Source organism: Pogona vitticeps, chromosome 12 (genome assembly GCF_051106095.1).
Source record: "Pogona vitticeps strain Pit_001003342236 chromosome 12, PviZW2.1, whole genome shotgun sequence".
NCBI classification, from domain to species: Eukaryota; Metazoa; Chordata; class Lepidosauria; order Squamata; family Agamidae; genus Pogona; species Pogona vitticeps.
In genome coordinates this window covers 14098002-14116662 of record NC_135794.1, presented here as the reverse complement: position 1 = coordinate 14116662, position 18661 = coordinate 14098002, and the positions used below count along the sequence as shown (strand labels likewise).

The 18661-nt window shown below is 40.9% G+C and overlaps 1 protein-coding gene across 2 annotated transcripts in view; it reads left to right on the top strand.

The window, feature by feature from the left end:
• Positions 1 to 18661, top strand: part of MAP2K5 (mitogen-activated protein kinase kinase 5) — a 204179-nt gene that overhangs the window by 18261 nt on the left and 167257 nt on the right. For both annotated transcript variants that reach the window (XM_072981835.2, XM_072981834.2), the window contains exons 5-7: positions 2707 to 2747; positions 3568 to 3635; positions 10714 to 10762. In XM_072981835.2, coding sequence (XP_072837936.2) covers positions 2707 to 2747; positions 3568 to 3635; positions 10714 to 10762 — 158 coding nt within the window. The remainder of the gene's footprint in view (positions 1 to 2706; positions 2748 to 3567; positions 3636 to 10713; positions 10763 to 18661) is intronic.

The window sequence follows — 18661 nt, the reverse complement described above, 5'->3', positions numbered from 1 at the left end:
ACTCATGCATAAGCACACCCATCTCATCCATCATCCCTTTATTCTCTCTTCCATTTCGGGATGCCCTCACATGCATACAGTCTACGCATCTGTTCAAAGACAATGGCTGGTATGCTGTTGTGGAAGGGCAGTCCGGTAAGTGTCTCTCGTGCTTTTGCAGGCTCTTGGTCAGGCCCACAGGGAACCTACTGGAGCTGGGAGGAACCCCTTATGCAATTCTTTCATTCCACATTTCTGCAGTAGAATATTGGCTAATGAAGTTTGCAGAGCCCTTCACTTACACTACGTTCTACCTTATTCTATCCTCACTCCCCTTGTTTCATGTTCCTTTCCTTAATCTCTGAGGAAACATGAGAGGAGCAAAGTAAGGCAAGCAAGGTACAGTACCTGTGTGAGCCCAAAAGTCTAATAGGTAAAAGTACTCCGGTTGAACCACTGAGCTGGTCCTTGTGCTTTCAACCTCCTTGCTTTCTCTTGTCTCTCTGAATTATGACTCAGCAGGTCATCTGGGATTAAGAGAAGAGTCACACTGACAGGAGGAAATGCTAGGGGCTGCATAAAACATTCTCTTGTTTATGGAGAACTTTTCCATTCCTAACTAAGAAAGAAGGAAATGCCTGTGTGTTTCCATCGGTGGAAAGAGGGATATTTCTCAGTACCCGTTTTCCATATCCTCTCCATCGGTACTTTCTAGCTCAAATGGTCAAGAGATAAATTATTTTTTATGTACAGATTTGTTACATGATTTGTCTGACTTTGGGAGAAAGCACCTTTTGTAGTAAGTGCTTGAAACTTGTTTTTGAATTCATAGTCTGAGAGGAGAGGGGCTTATGTTTCTAAATTTCTAGTTCTGGGTGAGTCTCGGTGAGCCATTCCTGGTGAAATCTAACATCATTGATAAGACCCATTTCTTTGGCTGCAGCATTCCTGCCTCATAGAATCCAGAAACAATATGCAAACCACAAAGATGGGAAATTAGTCTTTCTACCTCTTCTGCTTCCATTTAGCCTCTTACCTCTTGAAGAGAGTGTATTTTCAAAGGTTGTGCATTTTTTCTGTCATTCTTTTTGTGCCTTTTTGCTTGGCCTGTATAGAAATTGAAATTCAGTTACAGAGAGAAATGGTTTAAAGTGATACAAGATATTGGTTAGGGTTGTAACGCAATGAAGTAATTAGATATAATATATCTATTTAAGGCATTTTAAAGGACTTTTTTGGGGACCTGAATCTTCACAAAGCAAAATACAATCAAGAAGGGCAAGAAATTAAGACACAACCTAAAACAGACAGCATCAAGGAGTTTCTCGAAGCTGCGGGTGAATGCCTTTTGGAAGAGGGGACCCATCAATAGGAAAGGAATTCCACAGCTCTAGGGCTACCCCAGAGAAGGCTGTAGCCTAGCCCTCTTGTGTGACAGCCTGATTGATCTTGATAAATCTGAAGATCCCCTGAGGCAAATATTCACATATGAAGATGGGTTTTAGATAACTTGGTCTCAAACTGTTTTGCTTTTATTTAAAGCAAGGAGAACTATGTGGTACACAACAAGTCAAATGGTTAGAATTCTAAGAAGTAAGCTCAAATCATCCTGCTATCTTGGGAAAGTTATAATTGCACTTTTCATGTATTATTTTGTGTTTCATTTTTCATATCTCTTCAAATTATGGATTAACTCAGAATCTAAGTAATTTTTTTCATAGTACATGTTCTGAAAAGAAATTATTCTATTTGTTTTTTTTAAACTCACCCCACACCCCCAATTTCTGCTAGTTTCCTTCTTCCCTAATTTGACTGATTACATTTTCAGTGGATACTTTTCAGATTTTCCTCACACCCTGATCTCTCCTCCCCTCAGACTGGCACTGTTATATTTCTTATTTAAGAATATAATAGTAATGTTTAATGTAGTTTAAATTGCATCGGTCTACCCTAACTGCTGTGTTTAATAACTATTGTCTGTGTCCTTCTGCTTAATAAATTGCTTTGTTTCCTGCTGTCAAACCCAGAAGTGAAATGCATGTATTTCTGAGGAAGGCGGGGTGGGGGATCAAATTCATCCTTCCCCAGACAATCAATCAAAATTGACAGGCCCTTTAACATACAATTTGTAGGGCACTGTAGTTTTAAAATGGGAGCTGTCTGTAACATATAGCTTGAAGCCTTTGTGAGTTTAATGTTTGACAAAAGCACATGCACTGCACGGAGGGGGAAGTGAAGTAGTTTGAGAGGTTTTTAAGGAAACATTTTTTTCCTTGTATTGTGGTCCTTCATCTGTATTTAATAACATCTGGCCACTAGTTTTGTGTAAATGGGGAATTAAATTATACTTTATTCTGTAACTCATGTTTGCTGTCTTGCTGAGATTCTTGATTTTGAGCCTCAGGTTTTGATTTTCTACATGAAGATCATTAAAATACAAAATAGAATAAACTCATAGCATAGAATGCAGATCACTGGCCTCTGGGTTGTCCGGTCATGGCTGTAGCATCCTCCACACAGTTTGCCCACCTCACCTTTCATTGGTTTTATGAATATGCACAGTCTTGTAGGACTAGAAATGTTGCTTTATAATTCCTACTTTGGGTCTTGGGAACTCTTCTTGCTACTAATTTTTGTATTCTCATTTTTTAAAAAAAAAAACTTCACTTTGAGTGAATTTGTAAATAGCTTTGATGTGTTCTACAGTTTAGTCAATTACTGTTTCAGCCTGCAAACCTCCTGGGAAACGGAACATACATGGCCTGAAGGTAGGGATTTCAATAATTGTTTCAGTAAACTTAGATGGATTTGCAATACTGTGTTCCACTTATTGAAATGTCAAATAAAACTGTACTTTCTGAGCCTTGACAAGCAGATTTTTTAAAAAATAGCATAGAAAATATTTTTCTGTTTGGTGCTGACTGTGCTATCTGAACATCTCATGCTAGTTTTTTAATGAGTGGTTTCCTTTTTTTGCTTTCATTAATACATTTCTTAAATAAACCCGTCAAATATAAAGGGCAAAGTCCCCTGTTGCACCTTTACATGCCCCATTCAAATATGAAAGTTGGACTATGCCAGTAATTTGTAACAAAGGAAAAAAAATTCATTCATTTCTTGTTGATTGATCTATGCCTGTTAAGAATAGTCTGAACATTGTGTACTTTTTATCTTTCACATTCTGACACATATCTGGATAATATTTTATTTATTGGAATTGTAACTGCTCACAATGGACTAAGTATGCTCAGTCCTTCCGGTGACGTTACACAATTGTAATTGATATATTAGTGCAGAGAGGTTGTTGGGAGGGAAGAGATGTATTTAATAGGAATGGAACAAAAGCTTTATTGAGTGCTTGTTCCTGATTGCATTTCTTAACCAAGCATATCAAATGCAGAGTGAATAAAACAGAACAATTCCTCAATAACATGATGTGGTAAACTTCATAGAGACTGGGTTTCTACCATGGGCATCTAGCTAATTAACCTTTCTAGTGAAATATGAAATTCGTGGCAAAGTACAGGTTAATTAGAGTGATATCCTTTGAATAAAAGGAACTGATAAAGATTTGTTTCCTGCCTGCAGGTAAATACGCGAGCAGGGTCTGCTAACAATAGCAGTGCAGCAGTTCCAGACTCCCTTCCGAGCAATAGGTAAGAATCAGAGAGAAGAGTGTGCACGCTTTCCATTAAAAGAGAATCCTGCAAGTTATTTCTGCATAGTAATTAACAGAGGGAAATGGGGAAATGCTGGATAACTTCAGGGGGATTTGGTTGAGCAGTTTTCAGCAAGATTGTTATGCCATGTTGGAAAAACTATTAGTCTTTGGCTGAAATCCAGTAATAAGTTGCAACTAGAGTAGGCCCATTGAATCAATTGCACTTAAGGAAGAGTTGATTCACCAAATCCCTACCGATTCAGTCAGCCTACTTTAATTGTGACTTGTTGCTGGATTTCAGCTTTGCAGATTGCTTCTTTTGACAGCCTGGTACTGTGATGCTTTTCCTATGCATCTGTCCCAATCTAGAGCTTTCAGCAGTTCTATATACACATATTAATACAATTTCCCCTATGTATAGATTAAAATGTGAATAATCAAGCATGCAGTTTAACACACTGGAAAGGCACTGAGGACAAGGAGCACAGTAAGCAGATTTCAACTCCTTTCCTAGCTATGGATTCATTTAGTTATTCTGAGCAATTCAACAATCTTCAACCTTGGGTTTGACTCCATAAACTGGCAATATAGTTGACAAAACAGATGATGTTTTGCAAGTCAAACAGAATAAAAATGTCAAACCCGGCATGTTAATTTTCATGAACTCACAGTTCCTTTTCAAATTATTCTCCTTTAATAGGTGTTTTGTGTAGGCCTAGTACTCACCTGTTACAATATGATCACCTCATTCTTTAATGTAAATATTTACTTCCCCACTGTTGCAGGGGCTGTGCTCGATATAGTGGCTACAGAAAAATGTTAGGGTGGTCTGAATCAGCTGAGTATCGCATCAAGACTCACAGCCAGGGGATTTTAGCAGGAAATGGAAGAAGAGCAATGCTTGAGGGAACCCCAAATACAGGGGAAATGGAGAAGGGACCAGGATTTGTGGATCCTGGCTGTGTTGCATGAAAAGTTATGAGAATAAAATGACTGTGTACAGAATGGCCTAGGAGTAGAAGGGAGGAGCTGCATCAGGGAAACACCTCTGAATCAGTCTCCTAGTTCAAGATCCCCCTATCTTCATTCATCCATTAAAGCTGAATGGTAGGAGATTCAGCATATAATTCACACAGTGTATAATTAAACTGTAAAATTTGGTGAAATGGGATGTAGTGATGGCAGCCAAGTTGAACAGTTTTTTTTAAAGGTTGGGCAAATTACTAAAGAATGGACCTATCGGTGGCTACTAGTTGTGATTGCTATATCGCTCCTCCAGTACCAGAGGCCATATTTCCTCTGTATATCAGTTTATTGGGAGTTTGAGTGAGAGGATACTGTTGCACTCATGTCCGGCTTATGGGCTTCCCAGGAGAGTGTGGGTGGCCCCTGCAAGAGCTGCATGGCGATTTTAGTTTGATCCAGCATGGCTCTTTCATACATTTGAAAAAAAAATGTAAACATGATTGTGAAATTGTGATTATAGGGATGATTGTGACGGATACTGGACTTGAATTTGAATAAGCAGTCAAGAACAAAGGCATGTAGAAATGCTAAATAGTGGGATGTGTGAAAATAAAATCTTGCACAAAGGCACAAAACAAAAGGCTTCAAAGATAGGACGGTCCTTCTATTGTCTAGTATATGTAGGAGATGCAGGAGAGAGTATTTATCCATAAGTACCATGTTTCCCCGAAAATAAGACAGGGTTATATTATATTAATTATATTATAATTATATTGTAAACCTTATATTAATTTTTGCTCCAAAAACTTATTAGGACTTATTTTCAGGAGAGGTTGTATTTTTTTCATGTACAACAATCTACATTTATTCTAATACAGTCATATCTTCTTCTGGTTGCTGCACAAGGCTGCACAACGGTGGAGGGCAGGGTTTCACTTAACTGGGGCTTATTTTGGGGGTAGGGCTTATATTACCAGCATCCTGAGAAATCATACTAGGGCTTATTTTCAGATCAGGTCTTATTTTCGGGGAAACAGAGTATAATGCAAATCCATGCTGTTTGATGGACTCAGGGTGGTTTTTTAAGAGCTGAAAATGCTTCCCAATGCTGGAAAATTACCGTATTTTTCGCACCATAAGACACACTTCTTTACCACAAAACAGGAGGGTGGAAAATCTGTGCATCTTATGGAGTGAAGAAAACAGATTATATTTTCCTGTTTTCTTCTCCTAAAAAATTGGTGTGTCTTATGGAAAGGTGCGTCTTATGGAGTGAAAAATACGGTATGTGTTTTGTCTAACCCAGCCCATGAGAAGTCAGACAATCCTATAGTTGATAGATAAGTACTGTGGTTAAGTGGTTAAATGGAAAAACTTGAAGTTGAAAATAAACCTATTGCTGACCAAAAAGAGTGTAAGGATTCTCAAGAAAGTATTATAATTGTAATAACCTGTGTTATTACACAATTTATGCTTAATAGTGATGTTTTTCCTAGCAATCCCCCTCCCTTCCTGGCCTGTTCTGTGGTCGTTTGTTTTCTCCACCTACTTTGAGCCAGTTCTGAGAAAGCCCTAGAAACAGTGCCCTGAGCTGAGGCTGACATCTAATGGGGCAGTTAATTGGCTTTCATTTTCCCAAACTCATCTGCATTAGGAATGACTGTTTTGAAGTCACTGACAGTCTGCCTCTGTTTCATGTTCACAAAACAGTTGGTTGTGAGAGATGACAAGATCAGTATACATTTCATTTCGCAAAGGACTCTTCTTTAAAGCAGTCCAGCAGATATGAAGCCTATTAAAGAACAAAGGTACTACATACACATTTCTATTTCAGTCATGATCAATGATCAAGATGTTTATAGCTGTCAAGAAGGTACCTTTCCCCCTCTTTTTTGCTTTCTTCCCCCCCCCCCAGGAGTGAGTTGTGTAGCAGTAGTGCTTATGTGGTTTGTTCACCATTTAACTTTTAAGGGCACAACATAGCAGAAATGTTTCTTGCACAAGTCCTATTAAAATCAGTAGGGCTTCACAAAAGCTCTTTGTGCATAGTTTCCTCTCATTCTCATGAAAGCAGTGCAGGTTTGTGCCCCAAGCTCACTCCAAAGCCTCATGGGACACTAGTGATCTAGCAATGTCCAATTAAAAGGAGGTACGACGATGTGCTAGGGAGCAAAAGTGAGGTAGGAGCTTTAGTGACCAGGGGTAAAGAACAGGATGGGAGATAAGGCAGAAGAAGGGGTGGACACAGAGACTAAAGATGTCATGTAATGTGAACTGCAGAGTCGGAAAGGACCCTATGGATCATTGAGTCTAGTCCCTGTCAAGGAGGCACAGTGGGGAACTGAGTTCCCAACCTCTGACTTCACAGCCAGAGACCTAAACCACCGAGATATGACAGTGAGGATGTTTTGTGGGAAATGCAGACGCAGAATCCAGTGTGGAGAGTAGGCAATGAAAGCTACCAGAAGGTAATTGAAGGTCCGTGTCCATATACGAATCCCAGGAGCGTGGGAAACAAACAAGCAGAACTGGAAATCCGAGTTCAGGAGGGTGAATATGACTTGATAGAGATAACTGAAACTTAGTGGGATGATTCCCATGACTGGAATACAGCAACTGAAGAATATAAATTGTTTTTAAAAAACCCAGGAAGAATAGAAAGGGAGTTGGAGTAGCACAATATGTCAGAAACACATGTTCCTGAATAGAAATACAAGAGGACGAACCTGGTTGTCCCATCGAGAGCATCTGAATTAATATAATTGGGGCAAAAAACAAAAGGAACAGGCTAGTTGGAACTACTACTGATAGCCCACCAAGAAAAAGATGCAGATGAAATTTTTCAGAAACAAAAATGCAAGAATTTCAAAGTAGTAATGGGAGATTTCAATTATCCTGATACCTGTAAGGAAACAAATTCTGCCAGATATAGACCTTCTAAGAAATTCCTGGCTTGTGTGGAGGAAGAAATTGGAGGAGTAGTGTCATCGAAACAAACAACATGAATCTGACACAACTCTGGGAGGCAGTGAAGGATAGGAGGGCCATGGGATCACGAAGAGTCAGACACGACTAAATGATGAGCCTCTATAGTGACCTCTATTGATTAGGATCCTGGATTTGATCCTGACCAATAGAGATGACTTGGTGAAGGAAGTAGCAACAAGAGGAACTCTGGGGGGAAGTGACCGTGTTCTACTTGATTTTGTAATTTCTAAAGAGAGTGTAGCTGCACATATATGCTGGATTTTAGAAAAGCTAGTTTTAATAAACTCCAAAAAATGATAGGTAAGGTTCCATGGCAGGATATCCTATCAGAAAAAGGAGTCCAAGATCGATGGGAGTTTCTTTGAAAAGGAAATTCTACAAACAATTCCAACAAGAAAAAAAGATAGAAGAGAGCAAAAAAAAAAAAAAAACCTGTGTGGCCTCACAAAAAGCTCAGAGAGGACCTGAAAATGATTTTTAAAAGGACACATCCAGAAGAACACTTCAGGGAATGAAGGTCAGGGTACAAAGGAAGATTACAGACAAGTAGCAAAGAATTGTTAGGCAACTAAAAGCTGAGAATGGGCTGAGATTAGCAAGAGATGAACATTGTCAGAGGGAATGGGAAAATTGTAACAGATGATAAAGAAACCGCAGAAGTGCTCAGTTCCTGCTTCAGCTCGGGCTTCTCCGAAAAGATAGTCTGTGCTCCTCCAATCAAATGTGAAGTACAAAAGGAGGGAGTAGGGATGCAGTTTGAGATTGATAAACAAATAATCAAGGAGTACCTTACTACAGTACTTTAAATGTACAGTGGTGGCTCGCTTAGCGATGTTAATTGGTGCAGCAAAAATCGCTGCTAAGAGATTTCATCGCTAAGCGATTTTAAAAAGCCTATAGAAACGCATTAAAACGTTTTTAATGTGTTCCTATGGGCTTAAAAACTAACCTTATGCGAAAATCCTTCATTGCGGCGGCCATTTTCGGTGCCTCTAAAGCGAGGCAAAACAGTGGGCGGCCATTTTGGAATCGCTGATCAGCTGGCCAAAAATGGGGGCTTTGCGATGATCGCTTCCCTGCGATCATCGCAAAGCGAAATTTCCCCATTGGGGCCATCGCAAAGTGATCGCTCTTGCAATGGCAAAAAGTCCATCGCAAAGTGATTTCATTGCTATACGGAGTGATCGCTATGCGAGGCACCACTGTATTCAGATTCCCAGGGCTGGATGTACTGCATCCAAAGATATTGAAGGAACTGACGGGAAGAGATTATAGAACCACTGTCTATTGTTTTCTTGAAATCATGGAGGATGGGTGAAGTACTGGATGATTGGGGGAGAGTTAAGATTGACCTTGTCTTTAAATAGGGCAAAAAGAGGGAACCTGGGAATTACAGAACAGTCAGGGTGACATCAATTTCAGGGAAAATTCTGGTGCAGATTATAAAGCAGTCGCTGTCCAAGCACCTTAAAAACAGTGCAGTAATAACTAGATGGCAACATGGATTTTTCAAGAACAAAGCCTGTTATACTAAACTCATCTCATTTTTGATTGGGAACCCTCCCCCCCGGTAGATGACAGAAATGCTGTAGACATAAGTTCTGCATTTAGAGGAAAACAAAACAAATGCATGCTTACAAGGTGGGGGATATTTGCCTCAGTAGTACTATGAGTGGGAAGTTTCTTGGGATTGTTGTAGATCAAGAGCTGAATATGAGTCAAATGTGTGATGTGGCTGCCAGAAAAGACAAATGTTATTTTAGGATCCATTAAGAGAAATATAGTCTCCAAATCCCATGAGGTACTATTTTCATTCCTTCATTCATTACATTTATATCCCACCAATCTAGTGCCTAAACACTACTTTGTTACTATTTCCCCTTTATTCTTCACTGGTTAGGCCTGATCTAGAGTACTGTGTCCAGTTTTGTGTCCATTTTAAGAAGGATGCCAGCAAACTGGAAAAAGTTCAGAGGCAGGCAACAAGGATGGTCATGGGTCTCGAAACAAAGCTCTGTGAGGAAAGACTGAAAGAACTGGGCATGTTGAGAAAAGAAGACTGAAGAGCTCTTATCAAATACTGCAAACTTTGACACATAGAGGAGGGGCAGGCTCTATTCTCGATCATCCCAGAGTGGAGGGCACGTAATAATCAACTCAAACTATAGGAAACTAGATTTAGGTTCACAAAAAAATTCTTAATTGTTAGAGCAGTACGACAGTGGAACCAAATAACTTTAGAAGGTGGTGAGTGTGCTCCAACGCTGGAGGCATTTAAGACAAAATAGGACAACTGTCTGAGATCTGCTTTGATTTGGATTACTGCATTGAGACAGGGGTTGGACTTGATGGCCTTAAAGGCCCCTTCCAACTCCATTAGTCTATGATTCTATGTAAATGATAAAAGGTACTGTATTTTTCTGTGTACAGGATGCCCCATGTATAAGACGCCCCCATTTTCTAACCCAAAATTAAGAAATCTAAGTGGGGCTTAGCACGTTTAGGGGGAAAGGGATCAACGCACTGCAGGATGGCTTCGATCCCTGCTTTCTCCCTTTGTGCTAAGCCCCATGGGGGAAAGGGATCAAAGCAATTCCATGACTGCATGATCATTTTGATCCTTTCCCCCTTTACACAATCATGGGATTGCTTTGATCCTTTCCCCCCTCCTTTTGCTGAGCCCCATGGAACTTAGTAAACAGAGGGAAAAGGAGGGATCAAAGCCATCCTGCAGTGCTTTGATCCCTGTTTTCCTTTTGCTAAGGCTTAGCAAGTGGAGGGGAAAGCAGGGATCAAAGCCCTGCAGGATCAGTTTGATCTCTGCTTTCCCCTCCATTTGGTTTTTTTCCTCTCTTCAGCTTACTTCCGTGTATAAGACGACACTCAATTTTCAGTCTAAAGATTTTAGACAAAAGTATAGTCTTATACATGGAAAAATACGGGAAGTCTATATAGGCATGTTATCAATATTTTATTCCAGGTTGATGTATCTGTGCTGATTCACACATGTCTGATTGTTGGCAAGTGAAACAATAAGCAACAGTATGAACTTTTATATGAACAATGATTCTGTTCAGTTACTAAAATGCCCCCCCCCTTTGTCTTTCTCAATTCTGTAGTTTGAAGAAGTCGTCGGCAGAGCTGAAGAAAATATTAGCTAATGGCCAGGTAGGTGCATTGGATTAAGGCCAGCTACAAACAGGATGACCTTTCACCTTAATTGTTTCAAGATAGCCTTGGAGATGCTTACTGCTCATTTATTAGTAATGTGTTCTTTTAATAAAGTAGTAGAGAGGCTGTGAAAGGACTTGTATTACAGAGGAGTCTCTGTCCTGATTGATTTGGATTGGCACAGCAATTTGCTTCCCTTTTCTCAAAACACACTAATCAGATTTAGCTCCAAATAGATTGAAGTGCCTTTCCCACCCTTCATTTTGTTGCTTCAATTCAGAGAAGAAAACTTAATCAATTTTGAATAACAAAATAGGTTTTCTGGTTTGTCACAGCTTTGCATATGGGTGTAAATGCATTTGCTGCCAGATGTTGAATAACTGAAGCACTAGTAGAAAGTATACATTGTCATGTTCTTTGGGCCCCCATGTTGTTTGTTTCCTGTATAAAAGAGGAAAACTGTAGAAGGCTTCCTCTCCTTCCTCTAGTGCTTACAATTGCCTCACAATTGACGGGCAAATGGACCCCTCAAGGTAAGTCCTTTCTGGCCATGTTTGATTCAAAGAGACAGGAAGGCCCAAAGTAGCATAATGATTTTAAATATATACCACTAAATGAAAGTACCTGCAAGGCAGAAGGATTCTTCAATAGCAACATAAATAAGTTTTAATGTTTGTCATGGTGAAAGCCCGTTGATAGCCTTGGAGGCAGGCACCTGTCCACTGCGATCAAGCTTGCCTATTAGACACTATTGACTGAGACATCTGTGTCACTGCAAATAAAAGACTCTTATTGATTTTCTTAACTGCTGTTCACTTCCCTTCCGTGTTTCGAAGGCTGAAATCTTAATTATCTCAGATGCGTATTCAGTGCCTTCACACAGTGACCTCTCCAAGCCTCATTGGCATTTCATGAATCAAGTAGTTGTAGTTGAGCGTGTCAAGAAGATAAAAGCTGGTCTTCCTGCTTGTCCTTCAGCAGATCACCTGTAACATTGTGCTCTTAATAGATGAGAATGGGTCTGCCAGTGTCACCTGCACATAGCCTTGCTTATTTGTGGACAGAATTGTTTAAGTAAAACTTAGGAATATGGTTTCAGTTTGTCTTTTTAGGAATAGAATGTGGCTCTTGCTTGAAATATAGGTATGCAGATTTAAGCTTTGTTAAAAAGGTAAATATTATTTAAACAGTATTATTATTAAACACTATTTTGTTTAATCTTTCAGAAATGCTTTTTATAATAAATATTTAAGTTTTATATGGTAGAGAAGAAAAAGCTGAACTTAGAAAAACATTTTTTAAATAACTGGGAACAGATGCATTTCAGTTTTTTAAAATAATGGAATTAAGGTTTTTAATACTTGAAAAGGAAGAAAATTATTCCAGTCATTTAGTTTTGATAAGTCCATCATGCATGTTAGAATGTGGGAAAAGCTGATTTTAAGATTGAAGACTTGCTTAGTTTTCTGGCCATGCTGGGCATTAGCTGTGCTCTTTTGATATTCCTTGAATACTCAGTATAAAAAGTAATGGAGTGAAAGTCTGCTGAAATGGTTGAGTAACTTTATTTTTAATCTGCTTTGGATATGCTGGTCAGCAGTCGTTCCCAGTGTACATGTTTCCTTAATCATTTTGCTTTGTGTGGACAGTGGGATGTGTCATATGGGATGCACATAAGTGCATAGAACATGGATGGGAAAGACATCATGTGTACAGTTCATGCACTATCCATATGTACCATGTTTCAATTCTGTCCCTGTTAGGGAGAGCTAAACTGTAATTAATTAATTAAATAAATATATACCCTGCCCATCTAGACCGAAGTCTACTCTGGGCGACTAGGGGTGAGGGTGGGGGTTAGGCTCTGAACTGCTGCATTTCCTTGGAGCACTTGCTCTGGATGCTGTTGTGAGTTGTGTTTGATAGAGAAGAACTGGTGGCAAAGTTTCATTGCTTGTAAGTTTTAAGGGCTTTTTACAATTTGATGGTTAATGCCACACTTTAGTCTAGTATAAGGGATTTTGCACCTTTTGCTTTAAAACATTAATAAAGATGTTTTCCTCTCTACTTAGATTTAATAAGGAATTCATATTAATCATTAAAAGAAAGGGGATACGATTCTTCAAGATAATCAGATATTGACAGGTTAGAAATAGCTTTCTGCCTAGGTCCATTGATATAGGTTATGTGATATAAATATTTATTTCTTTTCTGTCACTCAGCAAAAATGCCGCCAATTGATTCGGCATTGATGTAGTGTCAACAGTTCATAAGAAACATTTGACTGGCTTGTGTTTTCTGATTAGTCTGTGCTCTATAAAGTGGGATTTACTAAATCTCTTCAATTGTCTGCTCATAGAGTGTGACTGCTTTCTGAAGCCATTAGAGCTTCGATTGGTACAGAGGAGGTATAGCTTATAGGGTCCAGCTTCTGCTGAAGCTTTTTGTATCAAATAAGGATTAATTGAATATTTTTGCTTCTAATGATTTATAAGAGATGCATACTGATTTTCTCCAGAGCAGCAGATAATGAACAAAAGAGTATTTTATTTACCGGCTTATAATTGGTACTCTTTCACTTTTTATTCATTCTGTTAATATTTGTAGCCAATTAAGACTGCTTCAGAAAAGTTTATATTACGTGTTTACTATAGACTTATAGTTGTTATGGTTTGTCTGAGGTCTGCAGATTCTGAGATAAGTTAATAATTATTCCTTGAGATGTTTCTTCCACAATCATCCTTATTTGAGCCTCCATACTTACAGTGAAGTCCAAGCCAATGGGGCCTTGGTGTGGGCTTGTCCTTTCATCAAGGGCTCTATGTAATTTATCTCATGGGTCTTTGAACTGGGGACTGCCTGAAAGGAAGAACCACCTGCTGCCCGACTCTAGTGGCTAACTGGATGAGAGGAGTAATCTGGAATGTTAGAAATGCTCATACAAATGCTTCTGTTTTTTAGGGGATGGGGCCCATGTTCGTTAATGAGGGAAATGGCAGGATTTCATCTGTCTCTTTGTCTGTCTGACCATCCCACCCTCTCTCTCTCTCTCTCTCTCTCTCTCCCATCATTTTTGTCTAGGCTGAAAATATCTTAGACTAATCATGGATCTGCCTTGCATTTTACTAATTGTATCAGTCAATATTTTCTGATATATGGGTATTCTGTCCTAATTTCTGTTTCTTCTGTCAGTTCCATATACAACTGTAGCAATGAAAATTACACACCTTAGTCTCCTTCAAGGAAAACAGAAGAGTCTTTTTAAAATAAATGACCCATATAAGGGGCGTTTGCTTCACACTGCTTGACTGAAGGCAAGCTAAACAATGTGGGCAAGGAAACACTCCTGAGAAATTCTTAACACAGTTGTGCTTGTGAAGCCTTTATTGGTCCTTCCTGAATCGAAGTTCATATAATTAAGCCTCAGAATAGCTGTTCTCCAAACTACTTGATTTTCTTTGCAAATGTGAATCTGTTTCCAGTGATGCAAGTCTGAGTTGTTTTTCTTTTGATGTCCCTGAACAGAGGTAGATTAAAGTAAGTGTCTACATCACAATTCTTTAGGGAGACTTTTCCAATGCATCCCTGCTGGAGTGATGTGGATTTCATTGCTTGTTCAGGAGAATCATAGAATAATGAAGTTGGAAGGGACCAATAAGGCCATCAAGTCCAAACCCCAGTTAATGCTGGAATAATCTACATCAGGGGGTCTCCAAAATATAGTCCCTGGGCCGCATCCGGCCCGCCTTGCCTTTTTATCTGGCCCAGCCTGGACTCTAGGACCTTTGCCATCCTGCTCCTACCTTCCCTAACAGTGCTTGGCAACAGGATTAGTCTCCTGCTCATCCCCTGCTCTAATATGCATGCGTTCTCTCTCAGCCTATCCGCCGCGAGGAAACAACGCAGCTCCTGCCCTTCCCCAGGCTTCTCTCTGAAAAGTTTGGAGATTCTAGGATCCCTTCCAGCTTTGCATGTCTAAGGTTAATATTATAATCATTGGAGCCGAGGTGGACACAGAGGGAAGCTAAGCCTAAGAAAGGAGGGCTTTCCTCGGGTTTGGGTGTGCATGTATGGGGGGCATTCTCCAGACATGGACAATGGTGGGTATGGGCGCCGAGTAGGGGTCAGGGTAAAAAGCAACCAGTGCCTCCACGTGCCTTCAATGGAAACAAACAGCCTCCAGAGGGAAATGGACGGGAGGAGGGCTGTCATGGAAGACCTGAGGTGGAAGTCAAGTGCCTGTGCTGGAGAGGGAAGGGAAAAGGAGCCGACTTGCCCAAGGGGGTCTGACTTCAACCCTCTCACGGCAGCCTTTGGGACTTTTGGAGGCTCCATTTTAATACCTTATTAAAGTTGAGAACAATGGCTCTTTAATTGCAATGAGTGGGGGGGGGAGATTAACTTTGTCTATCATGGGTCTAGGTTTACTTAAGCAGAGAAGTGCATTTTGGGGTAACTATGCTGTGAAGTGCTCAAAAGCTTGGAGAAATAGACTAGAAGTGAGAGAGGAAACAGCCAGGAAAGAGATATGAGAGATACCATGTCATTTTTTTCGCATTGGAATGTCTTCATCCTGTTTTTACAACCAAAATGTAAAGTCCAAAGGGCAGGCAGTGATGGATAGAAACCAGTAGGACCGCAGTATCTGCAGGGAATAGGTTTCAAGCCCCCCCATCCCGGAAAGCATGGGTATAGAAACATTCATTTTTTATACCCATGCTTTCCGGGATGGGGGGGCTTGAAACCTATTCCCTGCAGATACCGTAGTCCTACTGGTTTCTCTCTCTCTCTCTCTCTCTCTCTCTCTCTCTCTCTCTCTCTCTCTCTCTCTCTCTCTCTCTCTCTCTCTCTCTCTCTCTCTCTCTCTCTCTCTCTCTCTCTCTCTCTATATATATATATATATATATATATATGTTCAGGTACTGGATAAGTGAAACTGTGGGTACTGATCCTGTGGATACAGTGGTCCTACTGTATAACAATTGAAAGCCAGCATGCAGGGAATATGGGGAAACGAATCAACATGAACAATGGCACAATGCTTCCTTCCTGGCCTTCCAGTTCAGAAGCTGCACCATGTACATGGGTCAGTTATTCAAAGGCTGTTTACAAGCAAATACTGTCTCTGCCATACAGCAAAACTCTGAAAAGTACTCTTTTAAAAACTAGAATATCTCAGATCCTTCAGCCAGCATTGCCAGACTTCATGGCCTTTGGGAGATTCTGGTGGTGTAGTCTGAAAAAATAACAACTTCTTCATGGCCTCTGTGAATGCACACAAATGGGTTTTACTGCGCTTGCGCAGGACTCCTCGGAATATTCTAGAGCTTAAAAAAACTTGATTAGTAGGACGTTGCCCCATGGTGTGCATGCTCCACCCGCGTATAATACCTCAGTTCCTTTTAGTTGCCACTGAAATCGGACTTCTCTGTGACTCCTAGAGCTATTTGTGATTTGTGATTCTACCTACGGTTTTGTGCTCTTTGGACTGCTTTATGATTTTCAATTCTTAGATTACGAATTTAATCAAATTTTTTACTTACGTACGTTCCCTGCGAATTATCTTTTCTTTGCCTCCCCCCTCTCCCCTCCCTACCCGCCCCTTGTTATGGCCTCCTCAGCGCATTCAAGCACTGCATGATGTGTGCCAATAAAATGCCTTTTACGGGCGGCCATGATCATTACTTGTTCTGTCTGGGTGAGAGTCACCAAACTCACACTTGTCTGTAGTGTAAAAAGTTAACAAAACCGGACCTAAAACTCCGGCTTCAAAGACTGAGGTCCCACTTGTGGGAAAAATCTTTGGCACCTTCTAGTCTGCGAACCAGCCCCACAATGGAACTTAGCCCAGTTCCAGCATCTCGTTCTGAGTCTTCCATCCTGTTGGCTGCTATGACTCCCTCGCTGAGGTCTTCTACCAAGGCTTCCAAGCCTAAATCTGCATTGGTATTGATGTCAACCTCGATGTCGAAGTATTCTTTGGTCTCGTCGAGGACTCAATCTGTTAAAAAGCAAAAGGATCAGGACAGAGTCAAACAAAAGAAAACAAAGCGGGGTCCTAAACCTCATCAGCCTTGTGAGTCACCAGTTGTCCATGTCTCCCTCCCATCTCCCATCCTGGAGGAATCGTCAAGGGACATCCCGGACTGAGGCTCCTTTTCTGAAGCAGGGGAATCGAGTGTTTCTACTCGGGCTCAAGCTGTGGTCTCCATACCAAGCTTGTCACCAAGTCATGGCCGTTCTGAGGCTGATATCATATGCAGCCTGGCCTCGGCCCATTCTAGCCCTGTTTTGACCGGTTGGCGACTGTGATCCCTGTCGAATTCGGAGGCATTGTTTTCGCAATCCCCTCTAAAGAAGAGGACAGCAAAGCGGCATCACATTTCTCCGTCCCCGCAATATCGGGAGGTAATCTTTGTTCCGCATCCATCTTGACGCCATGCCTTTCCTGAATAAGGAGAGCCTCTTATGACATCAATTGACATGGTGATCTGCACCGATACAAATTCAATGAATATGACCCAAGGTTTGTTCCAGATTATTATGAGCGTCCCAAGTGCATTTGGTAGGCTTATGCCCCAACCTCCTGTTCAGAGTCAACACTGAGCCTGTTACTAGCCTGCTCCAGTGGTGCCGATGTCTAAGAAATCTTCTAAACACCATTGGTCTAGCGCTAAAGTACCGCGTTGTGACCCAATTTCATCCCGACACGAGTCTGCTCGACACAAGCCTGTTCCATCTAAACAGCAACTCTCTTCTACGGTACCGTCAGCTTCGACTTTGCACCACTCTGTCTCTCTAGCTGGATCCCGCTCTGACCATCAGGTTCCAGCACCAACCCCTCTTGTTTCTGTCTCTTGAGGTCGCCAACGCTCTCCCTCTTCATCTCTTTCTATCTTGGGAGAATCTTCAGCATCGACAGTTTCTGCACATGATCCTCCCTCTGAGACATCCAGGGAGTCCCTATCAAATCTACCAACCCCAGATTCTGATGTTGCAGATGTTCATTCTCCAGCTTCATCTGAGGATTTTACTTCTTACACACAGCTCATCCTTCGCATGGCCAAACTGTTGGAACTGGACATTCAACAGCCATCTCCTCCCAAGCATGACCTTGTCTTTGATGACATTAATCAAGAAAAATCTCCTCCATTGAGTTTGGCATTCATCCCAGCCATGCTATTAAGGAACATCATGATATTAAGGAATCTCGGGACAAACCATCAATGTCCTTACAGATCTTAATATGTGTGGAGAATCACTACCGCACTCACGGCACTGATAACAGCATTCCTGGTCAAACATCCTCCACCAAATTCCATTATTGTGCAATCAAATCAGTCCGGAGCAGGCAGTTGGTCCTAGTCACTTCTGCTAATAAGGAGGGAAGGAAACTGGACGTATTAGGTTGTTGTCTATATCACTGGTTCTTAACCTTGGGTTACTCAGGAGTTTTGGACTGCAACTCCCAGAAGCCTTCACCACCAACTGTGCTGGCTGGGGTTTCTGGGAGTTGCAGTTCAAAAACATCTGAGTAACAAAGGTTAAGAACCACTAGTCTATATTCTCTGGCTTCTTTTGTTATGACGGTGTCAGACTATCAAGCTGCAATGGGGGCCTATCACAGGCAGCTATAGAACAAAATCCTCCCTTATCTTTCAAGCTGCTCCTGAAGAGATTAGAACCAGCGCTCTGAATACCCACCTTGAGGCGACTACAGTGGTGCCCCGCATAGCGACAATAATTCGTTCTGAAAAAATCATTGCTATATGGATTTGTCGCTATGCGGGGCAAAAAACCCCATAGGAACGCATTAAAACACGTTTAATGTGTTCCTGTGGGGAAAAACTCACCGTTAAGCGAAAATCCTCTATCCCGCTGCCATTTTCGGTGCTT